The sequence below is a fragment of the Myxine glutinosa genome, unplaced genomic scaffold (genome assembly GCF_964187855.1).
Source record: "Myxine glutinosa unplaced genomic scaffold, kmMyxGlut1.1 SCAFFOLD_1688, whole genome shotgun sequence".
NCBI lineage: Eukaryota > Metazoa > Chordata > Myxini > Myxiniformes > Myxinidae > Myxine > Myxine glutinosa.
In genome coordinates this window covers 59,602-80,000 of record NW_027617783.1, presented here as the reverse complement: position 1 = coordinate 80,000, position 20,399 = coordinate 59,602, and the positions used below count along the sequence as shown (strand labels likewise).

Here is a 20,399-nt window from a genome sequence, read left to right as displayed (position 1 = left end):
GACTTTGCGTAGGCCTTTCCACTGAGAACACCTTTGAGAGATCCACTTGTTACTAGTTGTGCCTCAAAGAGAATCTCTGCATATCCAGAACCACGCATCTTGTGTCCAGTGAGCATCCCGATGTAGTTCATGGATGTGTGGAAGGGTCCAATCGTTACTACATGACTAGCAAATTCATTTGGCCAGCGCCAGATGATGGGAAGGGCTTTCATGCAGACACCCAGATCAAATGTATTCAGGACCCATCTCTGACCCACCTCAGCAGTTGCTGCCTCGGAACGCTTCAGTAGCTCACGAACAACTGCGTTGTCTGTGATCGGTCTGTGCCTGGTGCCTGCATGGCATGGCAATGGCCTGCAGCCTGTGCCTGGGCTAGGGGGTTTCACCTCTGCAACTGGTTCTCCCCCACCCAGCAAATCAACAGTCGACTACTGCACGCCTATCCACCAACCGATCACAGACAACGCAGTTGTTCGTGAGCTACTGAAGCGTTCCGAGGCAGCAACTGCTGAGGTGGGTCAGAGATGGGTCCTGAATACATTTGATCTGGGTGTCTGCATGAAAGCCCTTCCCATCATCTGGCGCTGGCCAAATGAATTTGCTAGTCATGTAGTAACGATTGGACCCTTCCACACATCCATGAACTACATCGGGATGCTCACTGGACACAAGATGCGTGGTTCTGGATATGCAGAGATTCTCTTTGAGGCACAACTAGTAACAAGTGGATCTCTCAAAGGTGTTCTCAGTGGAAAGGCCTACGCAAAGTCCCTCTTTTGCCTCAAAACAGTGTGTGAGGCAATGGAGAGGCTGTTGATGGAGAGATTCACTGAGGAGGAGAACATCATGATCTCTGACCCTGCTGTGCTTCTCAGAATGACCCAGTCTTGCAACCGAGAGCACCTCGATGAAGCCCTCAAAGACCCCTCAACTCTACTCCTCATCAAAAATTTGCATAAAATTTGCATAATTTTGCATAAAATTTGCAGCAGTAATTTGCATAAAAATGGTATGTGGGACATTTTTTCAGCTTGGGGCCATAGCTAGTCATTTTCTACACATTTTTTCCAATCTAGAAACACTGATTAGAAGTATATCTCCGGGGGGTGCAGGGGGACCTAGTCTTCCTACTAGACTATAAGAATAAGAATAAAAGCTTTAATGCAGTAAAACAGAAAAAAATTCCCCCAAAAAAATTCCTGGATCCGGAATAATATCCTGAGCTTCACCAAAAACTAATCAATTCTTCCTTATCCCAAGGGCAATCATCCCACCAACTTTCATCCAAATCCGTTCAGAACTTTTCCATATATCTTGTTCACAAACACACGAACATACGAACACACACACACACACACACACACACACACACACACACACACACACACACACACACGGACGGACACAATCAAATGCATTACTCCCTAGCCGGAGTAATAAACCTGAACATCGCAGAGCTAGAATTATTTATTTGGTCTGGGAAGCCCATGCGAGGTTTCTTCTTCTTCAGCCTCGCACAACCCTGGCTGAATATGCGATCTTTTAAAAAAAAGTCGGAATTTTGCCAAATCTGTTTATTCGTTTAATATACCTCAGCCCATTGACAAATCTGGAATTATAATTTTATTTGAGGTTCAAATTAACCCGGGAGATTGTGTCAAACAATGCCTGCAAGTCTGTACATGTGATAAATAATTAATCGTCCACAGTCGAAGACTCTTCTTCTTCACGCAATAACTTCGAGCTTCCAGACCGTACATCCAATCATCTTCAAATTTTGCACACTTGTTAATCTTCACGACTTCCACTAAAGTATGAAGTTTCACGTCGATCAATGAAGTGGTTCAAGAGATATAAATGTTTTTATTATTTGCATTTAATTAATATCTGTCAAACCACGTGACCTATCGCAAATTCCAAAAGGACATTTTAGGAGACTGACATGCTGAACAGATCTGTGAAGTGTCCCCTCAATTGGATCACAAATGAGGGAGGAGCGAGGTTTCAAAGGTTTGTGCTTAAAAACGTCATAACTCTGACCTTGTGATGCATGACGTCATGCTCGCTGACTTTTTTGTTTTATCATGGGTATGTGATTCTGCCTGCAAAGTTTGGCCTCGATCTTTTCAGGCGTTTTTGAAAAAATTGGATTTTAGTGTTTTTCACTCACAACAAGATGGCGGCCGAACCACGTGACCTGTGACGTCATAATTACCATTAAAATATTCCACAGACCGAGTCCCCCCCGATGGTGAAAATTTGCTCTCAATCGGTCCAATTATTGCAGAGAAAATGGTTTTTAAAGGAAAACAGAAAAAAAATTCCCCAAAAAATTCCTGGATCCGGAATAATATCCTGAGCTTCACCAAAAACTAATAAATTCTTCCTTATCCCAAGGGCAATCATCCCACCAACTTTCATCCAAATCCGTTCAGAACTTTTCCAGATATCTTGTTCACACACACACACGCACACGAGCGAATGCATTACTCCCTGGCGGGAGTAATAAATTCCACATTCCTGTGTCGGTATTCAGGATTGCAAAGCAGATAGCGAAAGAGAGGTGTGATGTGGTGGGGGTGAGTTGCTTGAAGGATGAAGTGGGACAAATCGTTGTGGACCCAGATGGAATTAAAGGAAGATGGAAGAGATATATGGAAATACTGTTGAATGCAGAGAATGAATGGGATGGAAACATAGAGAGTAACCCAGTTTTTGGACCGGCAGAGAAGATAACCGAGAAGGAAGTTGAGGAAGCGATAAAAGCAATGAAGAGTAGAAAAGCAGGAGGGCCGACGGGAGTTGTGGGAGATATGTTAAAGGCAGCGGGAAATTGGGGTGTGAAGAGAATGACAGAGATCTGCAATCTGGTGGTGAAAGAAGGCCGCACTCCAGTGGATTGGGAACTGAGTACCCTCGTCCCTCTATACAAGGGGAAAGGTGACCCCCTGGACTGTGGCTCGTATCGAGCGATAAAGTTATTGGAGCATGGAATGAAGGTATTGGAAAGGGTGTTGGAGAGGAGGATAAGGAAGAAAGTGAAGATTGACGAAATGCAGTTTGGATTTATGCCAGGAAGAGGAACGACAGACGCGCTTTTTATTGTGAGACAGTTGCAGGAGAAGTACATGGAGAAGAGGAAGAAGTTGTTTCTTGGGTTTGTTGATCTGGAGAAAGCATTCGATAGGGTTCCATATGAAGTAGTGACATGGGCATTGAGGAAGTTAGGAGTGGAGGAATGGTTGATCAGAGTAGTGATGGCAATGTACAAAAGAGCGCGCACAGCTGTAAGGACGAAGGATGGGAACAGTGGTGAGTTTGAGGTGAAGGTGGGAGTGCATCAGGGGTCGGTACTAAGACCACTACTATTTGTAGCTGTGATGGAGTTGCTGGCTCAGAACGTAAAGGAGGGTTTACTGTGGGAGTTGTTGTATGCAGATGATCTGGTGTTGATTGCAGAAAGTATGGATGGACTGAAGGAGAAGATGAACAAGTGGAAGGAATGTATGGAGACAAAAGGTGTGAAGGTGAATATCGGAAAAACGAAGGTGATGGCAAGTGGTAAAGCATGTGGTGAGGTGGAAAGAACTGGGAAGTGGCCGTGTGCTGTGTGCAGGAAGGGTTTCGGAGTGAATTCCATTCAATGTACAATGTGCGCTGAGTGGGTTCATCAAAAATGTAGTGGTTTGAGAGGGTCATTAACCAGGGTGGCAGCTACATTCAAGTGTAAGGTGTGCCCAGAGGGAGCTGCAGATGGAGGAAATGTTAAGGTGGATCTTGGAGATGGCGTGAAGCTGGAAGGTGTGAAAACATTTTGTTATCGAGGAGACATGCTGAATGGAGAAGGTGGATCAGACTCGGCAACAGTTGCTCGAGTGAGATGTGCATGGAAGAAGTTTCCGGAACTGAGTGGCGTGCTGACGAGGCGTGTCGGTCGTTGAGGTTGTCGGTTGTCGTGTCGTTGAGGAGTGTCGTTGAAGCTGAAGGGAAAGGTGTATGCTGCATGTGTGAGAAGTGTTATGATTTATGGGAGTGAGACATGGGTAATGAACGTAGAGCAGCAATGAAGGCTGGAAAGGGTGGAAATGCGAATGGTTCGGTGGATGTGTGGAGTATCGTTGAGAGAGAGGAAGACAAATGATGAATTGCGAAAGATGATGGGAATAGAGCCTGTGATGGATGCTGTGAAGAGAAACAGGTTGAGATGGTTTGGTCATGTGTTGAGGAAGGATGAAAGTGACTGGTTGAGAAGAGTGATGGAAATGAATGTAGAAGGAAGTAGAGGACGGGGAAGACCGAGAATGACTTGGCTAAAGATGGTCAAAGAAGAAATGTGGGCAAGGGGGTTAACAAGGGGAGATGCAGAAAAAATGGCCAAATGGAGAACATCGTCATGGGGACCGCAAGGCTAACCCCCGCTCTTGCAGGGAAAATGGCCTTAAAATGCCTGTTGTTGTCGCCTTCAGTCGAACATATATATATATATATATATATATATATATATATATATATATATATATATATATATATATATAGTATATATATATATATATATATATATATATATATATATATTGATTTTTTGTAAACATTGATTTTTAGTTTCCTTATGCTATAACCTTTCCAAAAATGTATAGGTTTGCTAATCTACCATGATTTTGAACGAAATATAATTTATTGACATAGTGAACCTGACTACGAGTCTGGGAAGGGATTTAAAAAGATCTCCAAACAATTTGAAATCAATCATTCAACTGTCCGGAAGATCATCTACAACAACAACAACATGCATTTTAAGGCCATTTTCCCTGCCAGAGCGGGGGTTAGCCTTGCGGTCCCCATGACGATCTTCTCCATTTTGCCCTATTTTCTGCCTCTCTCCTTGTTTAACCCCCTTGCCCGCATTTCTTCTTCCGCCATCTTTAGCCAAGTCTTTCTCGGTCTTCCCCGTCCTCTACTTCCTTCTACATTAATTTCCATCACTCTTCTCAACCAGTCACTTTCATCCTTCCTCAACACATGACCAAACCATCTCAACCTGTTCCTCTTCACAGCATCAATCACAGGCTCTATTCCCATCATCTTTCGCAATTCATCATTTGTCTTCCTCTCTCTCAACGATACTCCACACATCCACCGAACCATTCGCATTTCCACCCTTTCCAGCCTTCGTTGCTGCTCTACGTTCATTACCCATGTCTCGCTCCCATAAATCATAACACTTCTCACACATGCAGCATACACCTTTCCCTTCAGCTTCAACGACACTCCCCTCCTCATCAGCACGCCACTCAGTTCCCGAAACTTCTTCCATGCACATCTCACTCCAGCAACCGTTGCCGAGTCTGATCCACCTTCTCCATTCAGCATGTCTCCGAGGTAGCAAAATATTTTCACACCTTCCAGCTTCACGCCGTCTCCAAGATCCAACTCAACATTTCCTCCATCTGCAGCTCCCTCTGTGCACACCTTACATTGGAATGTAGCTGCCACACTGGTTAATGACCCTCTCAGACCACTGCATTTTTAATGAACCCACTCAGCGCACATTGTACATTGAATGGAGTTCACTCAGACACCCTTCCTGCACACAGCACATGGCCACTTCGCAGTTCTTTCCACCTCACCACATGCTTTACCACTTGCCATCACCTTCGTCTTTCCGATATTCACCTTCAGACCTTTTGTCTCCATACATTCCTTCCACTTGTTCATCTTTTCCTTCAGTCCATCCATACTTTCCGCAATCAACACTAGATCATCTGCATACAACAACTCCCACGGTAAACCCTCCTTTACGTTCTGAGCCAGCACCTCCATCGCAGCTACAAATAGTAGTGGACTGAGTACCGACCCCTGATGCACTCCCACCTTCACCTCAAACTCAGCACTGTTCCCGTCCTTCGTCCTTGCAGCTGTGCGCGCTCTTTTGTACATTGCCATCACTACTCTGATTAACCATTCTTCCACTCCGAACTTCCTCAATGCCCATGTCAATACTTCGCCTGGAACCCTATTGAATGCTTTCTCCAGATCAACAAACCCAAGAAACAACTTCTTCGTCTTCTCCATGTACTTCTCCTGCAACTGCCTCACAATAAAGAGCACGTCTGTCGTTCCTCTTCCTGGCATAAATCCAAACTTCATTTCGTCGATCTTCACCTTCTTCCTTATCCTCCTCTCCATCACCCTTTCCAATACCTTCATTCCATGCTCCAATAACTTTATCGCTCGGTACGTGCCACAGTCCAGAGGGTCACCTTTCCCCTTGTTTTGAGGGACGAGGGTACTCAATTCCCAATCCACCTGAATGCGGCCTTTTTTCACCCCCAGATTACAGATCTCTGTCATTCTCTTCACACCCCAACTTCCTGCTGCCTTCAACATATCTCCCACAACTCCCGTCGGCCCTCCCGCTTTTCTACTCTTCATTGCTTGTATCGCTTTCTCAACTTCTCAGTTATCTTCTCTGCCGGTCCTAAAACTGGGTTACTCTCTATGTTTCCATCCATCCCATTCATTCTCTGTATTCAACAGCATTTCCATATGTCTTTTTCATCTTCCTTTAATTCCATCTGGGTCCACAACGATTTGTCCCACTTCATCCTTCAAGCAACTCACCCCCATCACATCACACACCTCTTTCGCTATCTGCTTTGCAATCCTGAATACCGCTCTCTGACCCTCTTCCGAATCCAAGCGTTCTCCGAACATTTTCCTACATGCCTCCTGCGCCTTTGCTACCTCTTTCTTTGCAGCCTTCTTGGCTGCCTTATAACTTTCATGCTCTGCTTTTTCTGCTCCCGTACCCTTCGCCTTCTGCCACTCCTTGAACTTCTTCCTCTTCTCGTCAATCCTCTTTCCAACTTCATCATCCCACCACCATGTTTCCGAGTGCCTCGGTGGTCCTTTTGTCCATCCACATACCTCACCAAAGGCTCCCAACAGACTATCTTTCATTGACATCCAACCACTTTCAAGCTCAACCACATCATCCTCTGCCCTACTCAGCCTCTCTTTTAATGCCTTCCTTACTGTCACCTCTTTCAACCTCCACACCTTCATTTTCGGTTGGTACTTCACCCGCCGAGCTCTCCTGGCTCCTTTCACCCTTATGTCGCAGACAACCAAGTGGTGCTGTGAAACAGCCTCCTCCCCCGGGCTTCACCTTCGTGTCCCGGAAGTGCCCCCTATCTCGCCTACGCACCATCAGGTAGTCAACGGTTGTTGATGACCCACCTGACGTGGATGTAACAAGCTTATTATCCTCTTTCTGGAACTGAGTATTACAAATCAACAAATCAGTTCCATCAGCAAACTCCAAAATCCTTTCACCTTCTCCATTTCTCACACCTTATCCGTAACCCCCATGAACTCCCTCAAAACCGTCCATACTCCTTCCCACATGTCCATTTAGGTCTCCTCCTACCACAACATCTTCCTCATCTTTCACGTTTTCCATCAGCTTCTCCATCGCACACCAAAACTTGTCCTTCTCTTCATCGCTCCGACCAACCTGCGGAGCATATCCCGAGATGACGTTCACCAAGAGCTTTCCAATCATCATTTTCACCATCATCAACCTATCACTCACTCTAGTTACACTCACCACACTGTCTACAAACTCCTCAGAAAACAGGACACCAACACCATTTACGCCCTCCGGGCACCCTTGCCGCACAAACTTGTATTTCTGTCCGTGCCTACCCTTCACCATTCTCACACCACTTCCCTTCCATCTTGTCTCTTGCACACAACATATGTCCACTCTTCTTCTGACCAATACTTCCACCACTTCTCCTGATCTCCCTGGCATTGTCCCTACATTCCATTTCCCAAACCTCAGAAACCGATCTCCACTTCGGGCTGTACCCTGCCCATATGTAGTTGTAATAGTCATGGTTGTCTTTTTGAGGCAATATTTTTTATGGCCGGATGCCCTTCCTGACGCCAACCCTCTTAGTCGCCTCTTACGACACGCAGGGATACAGTGTACCTATTCTAAACCAGGGTACACACCGGGATCCCGGAAGATCATCTTCAAGTGGAGAAGATTTCAAACAACTGCCAACTTGTTCATGCCAGGCCGCCCCAGCAGGTTCAGTCCGAGAGCAGACCGCAAGATGCTGAAAGAAGTCTCTAAGAACCCCAGAATGTCATCACGGGACCAACAGGTAGCTCTTGCCACTGTTGATGTCAAAGTGCACGAGTCTAACATTAGAAAGAGGCTGCACAAATTTGATCTAAATGGGAGGTGTGTCAGGAGGAAAACTTTGCTGTCCAGAAAGAACATCAGGGCAAGACTAAAGTTTGCAAATGAACACCTAGGCAAAGACCAGCACTTCTGGAACAATGTGCTCTGGACAGATGAGTCAAAGGTAGAGCTATTTGGCCACAGTACCAGAAGACATGTTTGGCGAAAACCAAAGACAGCATTTGACCACAAGAACCTGATACCAACTGTAAAGCATGGTGGTGGAAATATTATGGTTTGGGGCAGCTTTGCTGCATCAGGGCCTGAGCAGCTCACCATCATATAATCCACTATGAATTCTTCATTGTACCAGAGGGTGCTTGAGGATAATGTGAGGCCATCCGTCGGAAAGTTGAAGCTCAACCGAAGGTGGACCTTGCAACATGACAATGACCCTAAACATACCAGTAAATCCACCAAGGAATGGCTGAAAAGAAAGAAATGGAGGGTTCTGGAATGGCCAAGTCAAAGCCCGGATCTAAATCCCGTCGAGATGCTGTGGGGGGATTTGAAACGAGCTGTGCATGCAAGAAACCCCTCAAACATCGCACAGTTGAAAGAATTCTGCATGGAGGAGTGGGCAAAAATTTCTCCCAGTCGATGTCAGAGACTGGTACAGTTATAAGAAACGCCTACTTGAGGTTGTTTCTGCCAAAGGGGGCAATACGACCTATTAGAGCGAAGGGTGTGCTTACTTTTTCTACTTTTTCCACATGCGAAATTTGCATTTATGTTTATTTAAATTATACAATGGACTACAAAATGTAAATGTTTCATGATATTTGTTATATTATATCACCTTTATCTATCAATATTGTTGAAATGAAGATCAAATAGCTGTATGTTGAAATATGTTGAAAAAGTCAAAACTTTACATGGGGTGTACTTACTTTTTCCCGTGACTGTATTTCATTTTAGTAAAATATGCAACTGTAATGGTTACTAAATGCGTCCCCCTGTCATGTGACCAGATCGTCAGCACTGATTGGTGTATGGTTGTGGGGACATATTGGCTACGCAGTTAAAAACAAACCAAACCATTGAATAGTCCGTTTACTGCTGTTGATGCACCCTATTTTACACCATCTTATTGAACATGTTAAATTAGTTCTTCATGCCAGTGTTTGTGTCATTTGTCATTCCTAAAATCTAAGTTTCCTGTTTGGAATATTTTTCAATTTTGATTGCCTGCCAAGACCGACTGAAGACATTGCTCTGCTGCGCTGTGTGCATGCGTGCTCAGGACGAGATTCTGTTCCACTTATTATTTTCGGAGGCATCGTGGAGTAAACTGCAGGTTCATGTTTGGATTCGAATTCTCGTGTTGAAATTTGAAAATTTAATTAAAATTGCGTTCCTTGATCATGGACTGGTAGAGAGAGTGAACCAATAGCTTATGTCCCCTACGATGGTGCAAAGGTAGCACACTTGCTTACCTTTGATCCTTCTAGTCTGAGTAACTCGACTCCTGGCCTGACTGTGTCACTGTGATTGTTTCATTCCCACTGATTGAGCTGACCCACCTGATTGGTGGAGCCGGTTCAAACTGGCACTGATAGTGGAACATGAGAGACCATTTAAGGGATACGCCGGAAACCAATTGGCCGTGCAGTTTGGTCGAGTTGAGTCACTCGAGTCGTGGAAGTGCTTTTGAGGCGGCGCAAACTGTCGGGAGAATTCTGTTTCGAGGCGTCATAGTTGTTGCTAAGGATTTGAGATGTTGCAGTCCAGGAGAGGCGATGCATACAGGTTTCGTCGTGTTGTTCACCTGGCAGCCACAGAGCTCAACAAATTAATGACCAGTCCTGCCTGAAGATACTGGTGTCGGATTCGGTTCACTGGTGTTAACGTTTCTCTTTTCACGAGTCTGCGTTTCTCCAGTGCCGTTCTTCACTCTTCCGCCGCTCTTCTTGGGGCTTCCCCGTGGCAAAAACTGTCACTTGACATGGTGCTCTCAGGAAAACAACTCTGGGCCTTTTTTATTCACTGGCAATCCCTTCAGGCCTTCCCTGCCATTATCTTCAGGGTGCAGGCACCACTGATTCGTTGGCAGTGTTTACTTATATCGGATCTCTTTCGCCGATGTTTTCTTTCCAGCTCTTTCGGGTGAATTTGAAACGCATTGACGTTTCCTGCACTTCTTTAAAAACAAAAAAAAAACAAAACTGATGTTCAAGGTGGAATGAAAAAGACAAAATTGTCATCCCTTTTTCTTTCATTTTTGTGTGTGGAAACTTTACCAAGTTGATTCACCGTGAGTCGAGTGGTACTGCACGTGTGGAAATACCACATGTGAGGGCGTAACCAGCTTTGCCTCGGTTACCGACCGATCGGTCGAAGAGTCGAGCACCTTCTCCTGGGTGCTGATCCCGCTTCATCGTTGAGGCGAAAGAAGGCACTCGTGGTCGTGTCCTACGTGCAGGCACCGCCAAAGCGACATGGACCCGAACGCAGTCTTCTCACGGATCGATCACTCCAAGGCTTCACTCGAGTGATGCGCATTATTTTTTCCCCCTTTGCATTTCAGCGCACACGAGTGCATTGCTGTACGTACGACTCTTCCACCATGACCTGGCCGTGCACGCTTGTTGGGCATCCTTTTTATTCTTGGTTCATTCATCCAAACCTGTAACGGATTGATGGTTTGTTTTAAAAGATAACATGGCTTTCGTGGAATGAAGTTATTTTCATAGTACAAACTATGAACTTGGATTTTTTGCTGTTTGGTCAAATATCAGCTGTAGTTGCTAATACCAAACCGCACTTGCTATGACATATGCCATGTCCTACTTGAGATCCTCTCGGGTTATCTTTACCTTCAGGCCGCGCAGTTGGGAATCATCGGGCCTGGACGAGGGCGAGGCGGTCTGCTGGCAGAGCGCGGGCGGGTTCGTGGCCGTGGTCGGGGGTTTCGGGGACGAGGCCGCATGACCTTGGGTCACACGGCGCTTGACCATCGGCCTAAGGCGCTGCAGGTTTCTGGAATGGCTCCCGGCGAGCAGGAAGAACTGTTGCAGCATTTCAAGGTAGAGGACAAACGAGGCATAAATTGTATGCAACACTCTCATATAATTGTTGGTTAAATGGTGAAGTTTTTAAATTGATCACAAATGGTGCATTGTGGGCCATTTTATGGGTCATGGAGTCGGTCCAAGTTCTGCTTTTAACTTGAGCCATGCGTGTCACAGCTTTTTTGTGAAGTAGAGGAGATGTCATGCGATGAAGGATCTCCGTTCATCGTTGTCGCTTTCCGCACACGCCAGGATGCCGAACATGTAAGTATGATGGTGTCCTTCTCGAGACCCCTGTCCCTTCCGGTGGCGTTTGTCTCGCTGTGCTTGATGCGTTTATGTCGTTCTGCAGGCCGCTCTGCAGGGCGCGCGATTCAAGGGCCGGTTACTGCACCTGTCTTGGTACAAGCCAAAGGCAATGGCAACCACGCGGGAGGCAGAGGACGACGAGCTTGATGAGGAAGAGGTACGTTATTAACATGATCGATCGGTGTTTCTGTTGTGCCTTTTTACTTTATTCTCCAAAACACCCCAAATCCCAGGAAAATGTTTCCACACTTGTAACTTACGTTTGTGATGATGATTATAATGATGCTATGCAGTTGGCAGGATAGTCCATGGTAGGGACACTTTGTGCTGTTTTGAGGCACATTCCTCTTTTCTTTTCTTTTTTACCCCCAAATCGAATATCGGTCTGCGACAGCCGATTAATTGGAATGAGAGGTTTTATTTATTAATAATCAACAAAGTTATGCGAACCGTTATGGGAAAGAAAACAAAGCTGTTTCAATCAAGTGTTAGCCTTTCGTCGGAGCAATCGTTAAAGGTTAACGCCAAATGGCGGCAGTTAGCACATCGTTGTTGACCTTCAGCAAATAAAACCTGGTTTTGGTTCCTGTCCCGACTACAAAGTCATCCTGGTGTTTCCCGAGCACGTCGGTGCATCACAGGTAACAGCCGTTCCTCAAAGGTGATGTGAAGTTGGTCGTCACATATGCCAGCTTTTGTTTGCTAGTGACGTTAAAGGATCCTTAAGTGACCTTTGAAAGGTCATTGTGCACCGTTATCCTGGCCCAGTTCCAAATTCCTGCTCCACTTATCAAGTGCACTACATTGGTGATGCAGCTGCTCTTCAATAATGATGCAACCAATTCTTTGCCGGTCGTACGATGTACATGTTCGCCAGTTAGAATTGCCTTGAATTCATATCTACCTCTTCTTGCTCCCCTTTTCCCCCCTCTAACTTTTCTCACGTGTCACGGCAGGAGCCGGACGTAAGCGATAACGTGTTGCTCCCGGACGACGACGATGAAGAGGAGGAAGAGGAGGAGGACGAGTCGAGGTCGTGGCGGCGATAGCGAACAAATTCGGCATCGAGCCTCGTTTCCCTGGAGACTGCGAGGCCCGCGGGAAAGAGACTAAGCGGACTGCGGTCGATGTCGGGAATAGGACCACGTGAATTGGCCCAGCCCCAGTGGAGGGAAGACGGGTGCGGGGGTGTCGCGTGTTTCAAACCTGTATAATGTTGATAGTTTGTAAAAAGAAAATAACAAAACGATTATCTTGATGTTTTGTCACGGTGCGATGTTTGCGGTGAAGATAATGTTTTTAAATGTTGCCATTTTTAGGTTTGCTAGAAAAAAAAATGCTGGAACAAGTAGTTTCTGTTTCTTTGTTTAATTATTTCTTTCTTAGGTGACTAGCTCACCTGTTCTGCTGCGATGCTCCCTTGAGTGTGCCTGTGAGCACAGTATGTTGGACACCTGTTAATGGTGTGTTAATTGATAACATCAGCTGGACTCCAAAAATCATGGTACACCCGACGGGCCAGGCGCAGCTGGTCCGGGACCTTCATTTGAAAACTTCAGGTCCGGCGCAGCAGAACCGGCCTGTTTGTTTGGAAACCTGATGGGCTGGGTAAAGGGTGTTTCCCGAAAGAATGCCTTTTCTTCCCGAAACGAATCATCCGGTCAGGAAAAAAGGCATTCTTTAGGGAAACGGCATTCATTTGGAAACTGTAAGCCTCCTCCACAATCGGGCACATGATCTGAATCCATGAGGAGGTACAAACGGCTCGTGGTTTCATCAAAAGAGCAGTCAGTGACTGGAAGTCGATGGTTTGCCCTGTATGAAGCACTGGAAATGTCTCTATCATCTGTTGCTTGCATTATGTTTTGTGAATTTTTTTAAAATACAAAACGCCTTTCTCTTTGATTAAAAAAAAATAAAGAGCGTTGTAGAATGGGGCAGACAAAAAAAAAAGAATTGGCAATAAAAAAAATACTTTCTACTGCCATTTTGGAAAAAAGGAAAAGAACAATCTGTGTAACAAAAAAGGAGCCCCCCATAACCTGTTCATAAAAGAGCTCAACAACAATTGTGTGTGTGTGTGTGTGTGTGTGTGTGTGTGTGTGTGTGTGTGTGTGTGTGTGTGTGTGTGTGTGTGTGTGTGTGTGTGTGTGTGTGTGTGTGTGTGTGTGTGTGTGTGTGTGCGCGAGATTGTGTGTGCGCGAGATTGTGTGTGCGCGAGATTGTGTGCGCGCGAGATTGTGTGCGCGCGAGATTGTGTGCGCGCGAGATTGTGTGTGCTGATTGTTTTAATGGGGTGCATGGATGGAAGAGGTAAGTTTCATTGGGAATAGGGGAGGGGAGTGGTTGCAAAAGTGGGGGAGGGGTAAAGGTGAAGCTGGTGGAAGTGAGGTGTTCATTTGAGAGCTGGTGGTGGTGTTCACTTGAAGGTGTTGGTTTGTGTGGAGACATCTTTCTGGTTGCCTTTTAGTGGGGGATAGGAGGTCGGTGTGATGGACAAGGTTTGGTCTTGCTACCTGGCTATTGCAGTGATGTGGTGCCCCTCCCCCTTGAGAGGATGCTCAACACCTGGCACACAAGCCTTGCACACTCCTGGACGAAGACCACTTTGTTTGAATTGTCAAGCGTGAGCCTTGCTTATTGGATAGTGATCGTCTCCATTTCTTAATAGCGGGTGTTTTAACTCAACGCGGATTGGTCAATAGCCCATCCTTTAGTGTGGAGGGAAGGATGGAGGGGGGTGAAAAGGTCACTTATGTTGATAATTCATCTGTGTTTAGCCCTGCCTTAATTTTTGGATGAGTTGTGCCCCACCAGCAAAGGCCTTTCTGTGGGGTTGATGTATCCTGTCGTTGATGGTGGATCGCCTTGGACTCTGATTGAATGGTGAGGCTCAAATATTCAATTGTTTGATTAATCGGATAAAGTGAACCATTTCCTCCTTAACATATGTACAGTATCATTAATGAAAAATACTTTATTTGTGTGTAAAATGGCAGTTTCCCCAATATCATATCCAGAAGATAAACAATTGTACAAGCATGGGTTTACAGTTGGACATCAGGTGAAAGAGAGCATGTCCCCAAACCACTGTTTCAAAGGTATGACCTTTGGTTGTGTTTTTCTTGAATATCACCAACCCTCTGCACACCAGGGACAACCACCTCACCACATACTGGTGAACAAATGTCCCATTCTTCTTCGTCGCCATTCTTCACGACACCGTCACCATCTTTGGTAAAGGATCACCACCACCACCACCATCACACGAGTTGCCCCACCACCAGCCACCACAACTCTCTTCGCTCCATCATATGAGCAACTGCAATGGTCACACGTCTGTGGCCTGGGATGACAGGGAGGGTATGATTAGACGGAGCGCCTCAAAGGCCGTTTGTGGCCCTATCCACCTGTGGGTGTGCGGAGATACGCCATGATGGAGGTGAGCTTTAAAGTACAGTTTTTCTTCTTTGTGGATTAGACTGTGGATATGTCCAATTGATCTCTTATAAACCACATAATGCTGTTGATTATTATTGGGTAAGTGCGGGCTTGTGCAAATCCCAATTTGCTCCTTTAATTTAGGAAAAACGAATTTCATCGCAAAACTTAATTTTATTTTTTAACGGATTAAAATTCGAGACTTTCAAAACAACCTATGGATACTAACGAGGCCTTTTTTCACATGTGCAGGTTGAGCGTTTTCAGTGACATGCTTCTGCTCAATGGGCACTTTCAACTTGCTCTTCCTAGAGCAAAATCTATCAAATCATCATTTAAACATAATTTTCAGCACTTGGGGGAAAGAGTGGCAATACCATAACTTTTATATTCCTGATTGCAAATCACATTCGTGGAAATATGAGAAATATTTGTGAATGAGAGGTCAAGTTCGGACCATTCCCCGTTAATGCAATTATCGAGTTGCGGACGTGGTTGAACATACAATACATACACACAAGGACGGATGCTTCTCCTTTTACTAATAGATGCACAAATGTAATATTTCTCTTGTGGCCCCAGAATCAAACCAAAAATATTTATAATGGTCCTCGCGGCCCATACAACTCCCACCCCTCCCTCTTCTCTCCCTCCCAAACATGATTAATAGCAAATATCATCAATTTAAATTTATCCTGTGCATCGATAAGGCCCTTCGCATAGGTGTTAAGTTCGCATAGGTGTAGTTCGCATAGGTGTTCGCATAGGTGTTATGTCCTTCGCATAGGTGTTAAGAAGCACAAAGGTTTGGGTGGAAATGCTGGAACAAGTAGTTTCTGTTTGGACTACGTACCTTTGGGCCTTGCATCGGTCCACACGTTCTTAGAAGTTTGCAGTATGGGGAGCTGCAAGATATCAACTTTTTTGGGTGAGTTGAGAACGTTATCCACTTTTTTTGTTGTGCAGAGGTTTTCTCTTCTTTCCCGCTGATACGTTTTCAGGTATTTTCAGCTTCTTTTTGAAGCTTTGAGCCATTTTAGGTAATGATCCTTATCTCGCATGCACGATATACTGTTTCCCCGAACACCTCCATGTTCTGGGATTTCTGTGCTTGCGCAAAGCATTCTGGGGCGGATTGTGTCATTTTGAAAGTCGCACATTGCTTTAGTTTTTGTTTTTAATCTTCATTCATACATCAAACTTAACAATTTAATTTATTTATAAACGTGGCTGCTTCATTCCTTACATCCTCATGCGATATACATGTATACATTGAGTGTTTGGAGTCATGTTAACACCATGAACTGTGATTAATGATATTTTGAAAGGGGTTAACCCTTCACCCACAAATATGTCTGACTCTCAGCAGCTGAACGAACTCCTATGAGGAAGATCGGCGTTACACGACACCAGACAATCTGCGGTTTCCTCTGTTCAAGAAGCAGGAAAGCCAACGCGAGTCACTCCACATGACCCCCGATGGAAATGAACTTTGTTGGGTGTGGTTATCCTATGGTGGAGGAAAATGACCTCAAAGCTGATTGGACGTTCACCAATAGAAAATCGATAACTTAATAATATGGAAGAGGTGCCATTTACGTGCCTACGGTTTGGAAACCCCTCAAGCTCGGTGGATTTGGTTCCTTCAAGATCTTGCTCCGAGTGAGTTTTGTGCTTTTGACAAACATCCACGGGTCAGCTGTTTTAATTAGTCGTATCAAAAACATTTTAAATTGCTCATATAAAAACTGTGCCTGCTTCGATGCAATTGTGCCATTTGTATATTTTGGAATTTGCCGTTTTACAATTATTATCCTCTCCCATTCCCAAAGGGTCAGGAGAGACTCTCGTAATTGGTCTGTTTGCATGTGTGACTGTGTGAGTCTACTTTAATACAGGGTGTTCGTCAATTACCTTTTCTATTTTGAATGTAAATTTAAACTAGAGCAATGCGACTGTGTCGACAATATGCCTCCGCATAGTCCCACAACGGGTAGATGCCCTCGTTCACTGTCCTAAAAATAAACAAGTTTGACTTAAATCCCTTCAGCCGTTTCCAAGTATCACATTTTCATCAGCCATGACAGGTTTCACATCGATAGGTGAAGTGGTTTCAGAGAAGGGATTTTTTGAAATATCGGCTTTCAAGCTAATATGGCTGCCATACCACATGACATATGACCTTAAAAATGTACACTCTGCATTTGTATGTACATCGGGGATCACGTTTGTGAAGTTTTGTGTTTATCTGATAATGGTCGTTTTTCTATCCAAGATGGCTGCTAAACCACGTGACCTCCGACATCATCATTTTCAAACTATATGCAACAATGGTGTTTGATGATATTTGTAAAATTTCGCATCGGTAGGGTAAGCATTTTCAGGATATAATTATTTAATATTTTCCTTCAATCCAATATGGCTGCCACGCCATGTGACAGATGTTTTTGTGATCTTTTAATCGCCATGCCTAGTCATGTAAAGATTTAAAGTAAATATAAAACATGAAAAGTTTTGTCAATTGATTTGGTGGTTTGGGAGATGGTTTTTTTTTTTTTTACGGTTTTAGTTTAAATCCAAAATGGCTGATAACAGACCTATGTCATAAATTTCATATTTCAATACAAATGGTTCATAGATCATGTGCATGCAATTTCAGATTTTTAGGATAAGGAATTCGATTAAAACATTTTTGGCTGGTATACCACTTCACCTATGATGTCATCAATATCATGCTTTTGTTCCCCATTGGGAGTACTTGACAATGTGCCAAGTTTCAAATTTTTTCATTCAGTGGTTTCTGAGAAATATATTTTTTAATTCTTTGCGTTTAATCCAAGATGGCTGCCATACCACGTGACCTGAGGCATCACAATTATCATAAAAACATTCTGCATGGGCATCACTCCTACCCTGAAAGTTTTGTCTGAATTGCACATGTGGTGGCTGAGAAAAACGAGGTTTAGCCCGGATGGACGGACGGACAACCCGAAAACATAATGCCTCTGGCCACCTTTGGGAGTGGGGGCATAAAAAATAAAAACAATAGATATGCAAACATGAAGTTTGCACTATCTTGTAGCACAACTGAGTTTTTTTTTGACATAGTAGACTTTGACATTTGACAATAGACTTCCACATGTGCAGCACAGGTGACTCAGAACGTCCGTTATTAAATCTCAGTCCATATTTGCGCAACGTGTTCACAGTCATATTTTTCGGGCATTTTCTGTCGCAACATTTTTCACAGTTAATCTACAGATTGGATCTTACTGTAATTCACCAAATGTCCGTTCGTCCGTTCAAAGGCACCGCAAAAACGGTTCAACCGATCGCAACGATATTTTGGGTGGGTATTCCTGGGACCCCTGGAATACCTGGGGGTAAAATAGGCTATAGTTTTCCAATTTTACACTTCTTCCAAACACGATGGAATCATATTTACCGATTATGAACAGTGATGTGGTTTTTGTTGAAATTCTACAAATACTGTTTATTCTACGTACCAGGAGAGAGTAGATCGACTCCTGACGAACTCTTCCTATCTAAACGTGCGGCTCCGAAGTAACATGGTAGCGTGTGCAAAGCGACTGAGAAACAGGTGTAGCGGCCGCTTCCGTGTTAGATTCGGCGCACACTCTTCACACATAAACGTGCGACTGAGAAAGACGTGTAGCAGCCGCTTCTGTTTTGCAGAGTTTTTGTATACTGAATCGAGGCTCGTGAAAGAGCTAACATTTATTTCACAAACAAATCAACCAGACAAACAAAATATATAAAAAGAGGGAGCGGAAGACAAGATGGGGAGAGAAGGGGAAGCACACAAACACAACATTTGAGAGCAGGGAGATGTGTGGAAGGGAGAGGGCTTGGGGGGAGGAGGCGTGGGAAGGGGGGGAGAAGTATAAAACACAAAGACCGAGGACTTCCAGGACAGAAGTTGGTATTTCAAAAAAGTGGATTTGGGGTGAAATTAGCGGGGGTAGAAAAGATCAAGGTTTTGGATGGGGGAAGATAAGAGATGGTGGTGAACAGCTGTTTTAAAGACCTGGAGGGTGGAGTGGGATTGAAGAGAGAGAGGAAGTTTGTTCCAAAGGCGGGAGAAAAGAGGAATGAAGGAGTGAAGGTGAGCAGAGAGTCTTGATTTTGGCAGTTTAACCATAAGAGGGTTGCAGGCAGATCTTGTGCGACCTGTAGGAATATTTGGGGGACAGAGCCCAGAGAGAGCTGGGGGGCAAGGCCAGAGAGGAGTCGGTAGAAGACGGAAAGACCACCAACCTGCCTGCGGTGAGTGAGTGAAAGGCCCTTGGAGTTAGCTTCATCGCGGGAGATTCCAATGATTCTGAACGCTTTGGTTTCAACAGCGTGAAGACGAGCTAGGTATGAGGCAGGAGCACCAGCCCAGAGGGGAGAGCAGTATTCCATTGAGCTGTGGATGAAAGCCTTGTATGTGGTGAGGAGCTCAGGTGTGCCAAGGAAGGACTTTGCACGACGGAGGATGCCCAGTCGGCGACTGGCTTTGGAGGCCAGATTTGAAATGTGGTTTTCCCAGGAAAGATCATGGCAGATAGTGAGACCCAAAAGCTTGAGTGACAGAACTTCTTGGAGAGGATTATTCAGAAAGTGGATGGGAGGGTTGTCCAGAGTTCAATATTTTTTCAAAATGGGCGCCATGTACTGTTTAGATTTTGAAGATTTGCGTGTGATGTGATTCAACGGATGTTTATATGAATCGTTTAAAATAAAATAAAAAGCCTTCAATTTCTGATATTTTGCCTTTTCATTTGGGCCTCCCAATTGAAGCCCCACCCATAGGGCGGGTACCATTGCTCGTAGAAGAAAACAGAGCGAATAAGAATCCTTGGGGCCGGAAGAGATGTCACATCTATATTTTGAGTGGCCTCAGGTTTTAACGATTTACATTAGGGAAAGTTTTTATTCGTCACCGGAGGCATTCAGTTTTTGGGTTGTCCGTCCATCTGTACGGGATAAACCTCGTTTTTCTCAGTAACCACATGTCTGATTTTGATTGAGACTAAACTAAAGTCTCAGTCTAACTAAAGTCAGACTAGACTAAAGTCACCTGATTGAGACTAAACTTACTTTCAGGGTAGGAGTGACACCCATGCAGAATGTTTTTATCATAATTGTGACGACATAGGTCACATGGTATGGCAGCCATGTTGGATTAAAAGCAAATAATTTTAAAATTATCTCAGAAACCGCTGAATGGAAAAATTTTTAAACTTGACACATTGTCAAGTACTCCCAATGGGGAACAAAAGCATGATAATATCGGTGAAGTGGTATACCAGCCAAAAACATTTTAATCGAATTCCTTATCCTAAAAATCTGAAATTGCATGCACATGATCTGACTCATTT

The 20,399-nt window shown here is 44.5% G+C and overlaps 2 protein-coding genes across 5 annotated transcripts in view; one reads left to right on the top strand and one right to left on the bottom strand.

The window, feature by feature from the left end:
* The window catches only part of LOC137437788 (RNA-binding protein 26), a 30,875-nt gene extending 17,260 nt beyond the window's left edge, over positions 1–13,615 (top strand). Inside the window, exons 10-13 of the mRNA XM_078769208.1 lie at positions 11,077–11,280; positions 11,443–11,529; positions 11,618–11,731; positions 12,531–13,615. Of these exons, the coding sequence (XP_078625334.1) occupies positions 11,077–11,280; positions 11,443–11,529; positions 11,618–11,731; positions 12,531–12,623 (498 nt within the window). The 3' untranslated portion in view covers positions 12,624–13,615. The remainder of the gene's footprint in view (positions 1–11,076; positions 11,281–11,442; positions 11,530–11,617; positions 11,732–12,530) is intronic.
* Positions 13,616–14,526: 911 nt separating this feature from the next.
* The window catches only part of SLC10A7 (solute carrier family 10 member 7), a 64,021-nt gene continuing 58,148 nt past the window's right edge, over positions 14,527–20,399 (bottom strand). For all 4 annotated transcript variants that reach the window (XM_068132420.2, XM_078769205.1, XM_078769207.1 and 1 more), the window contains one exon: positions 14,527–14,920. In XM_068132420.2, the coding sequence (XP_067988521.1) occupies positions 14,906–14,920 (15 nt within the window). In that variant the 3' untranslated portion in view covers positions 14,527–14,905. The remainder of the gene's footprint in view (positions 14,921–20,399) is intronic.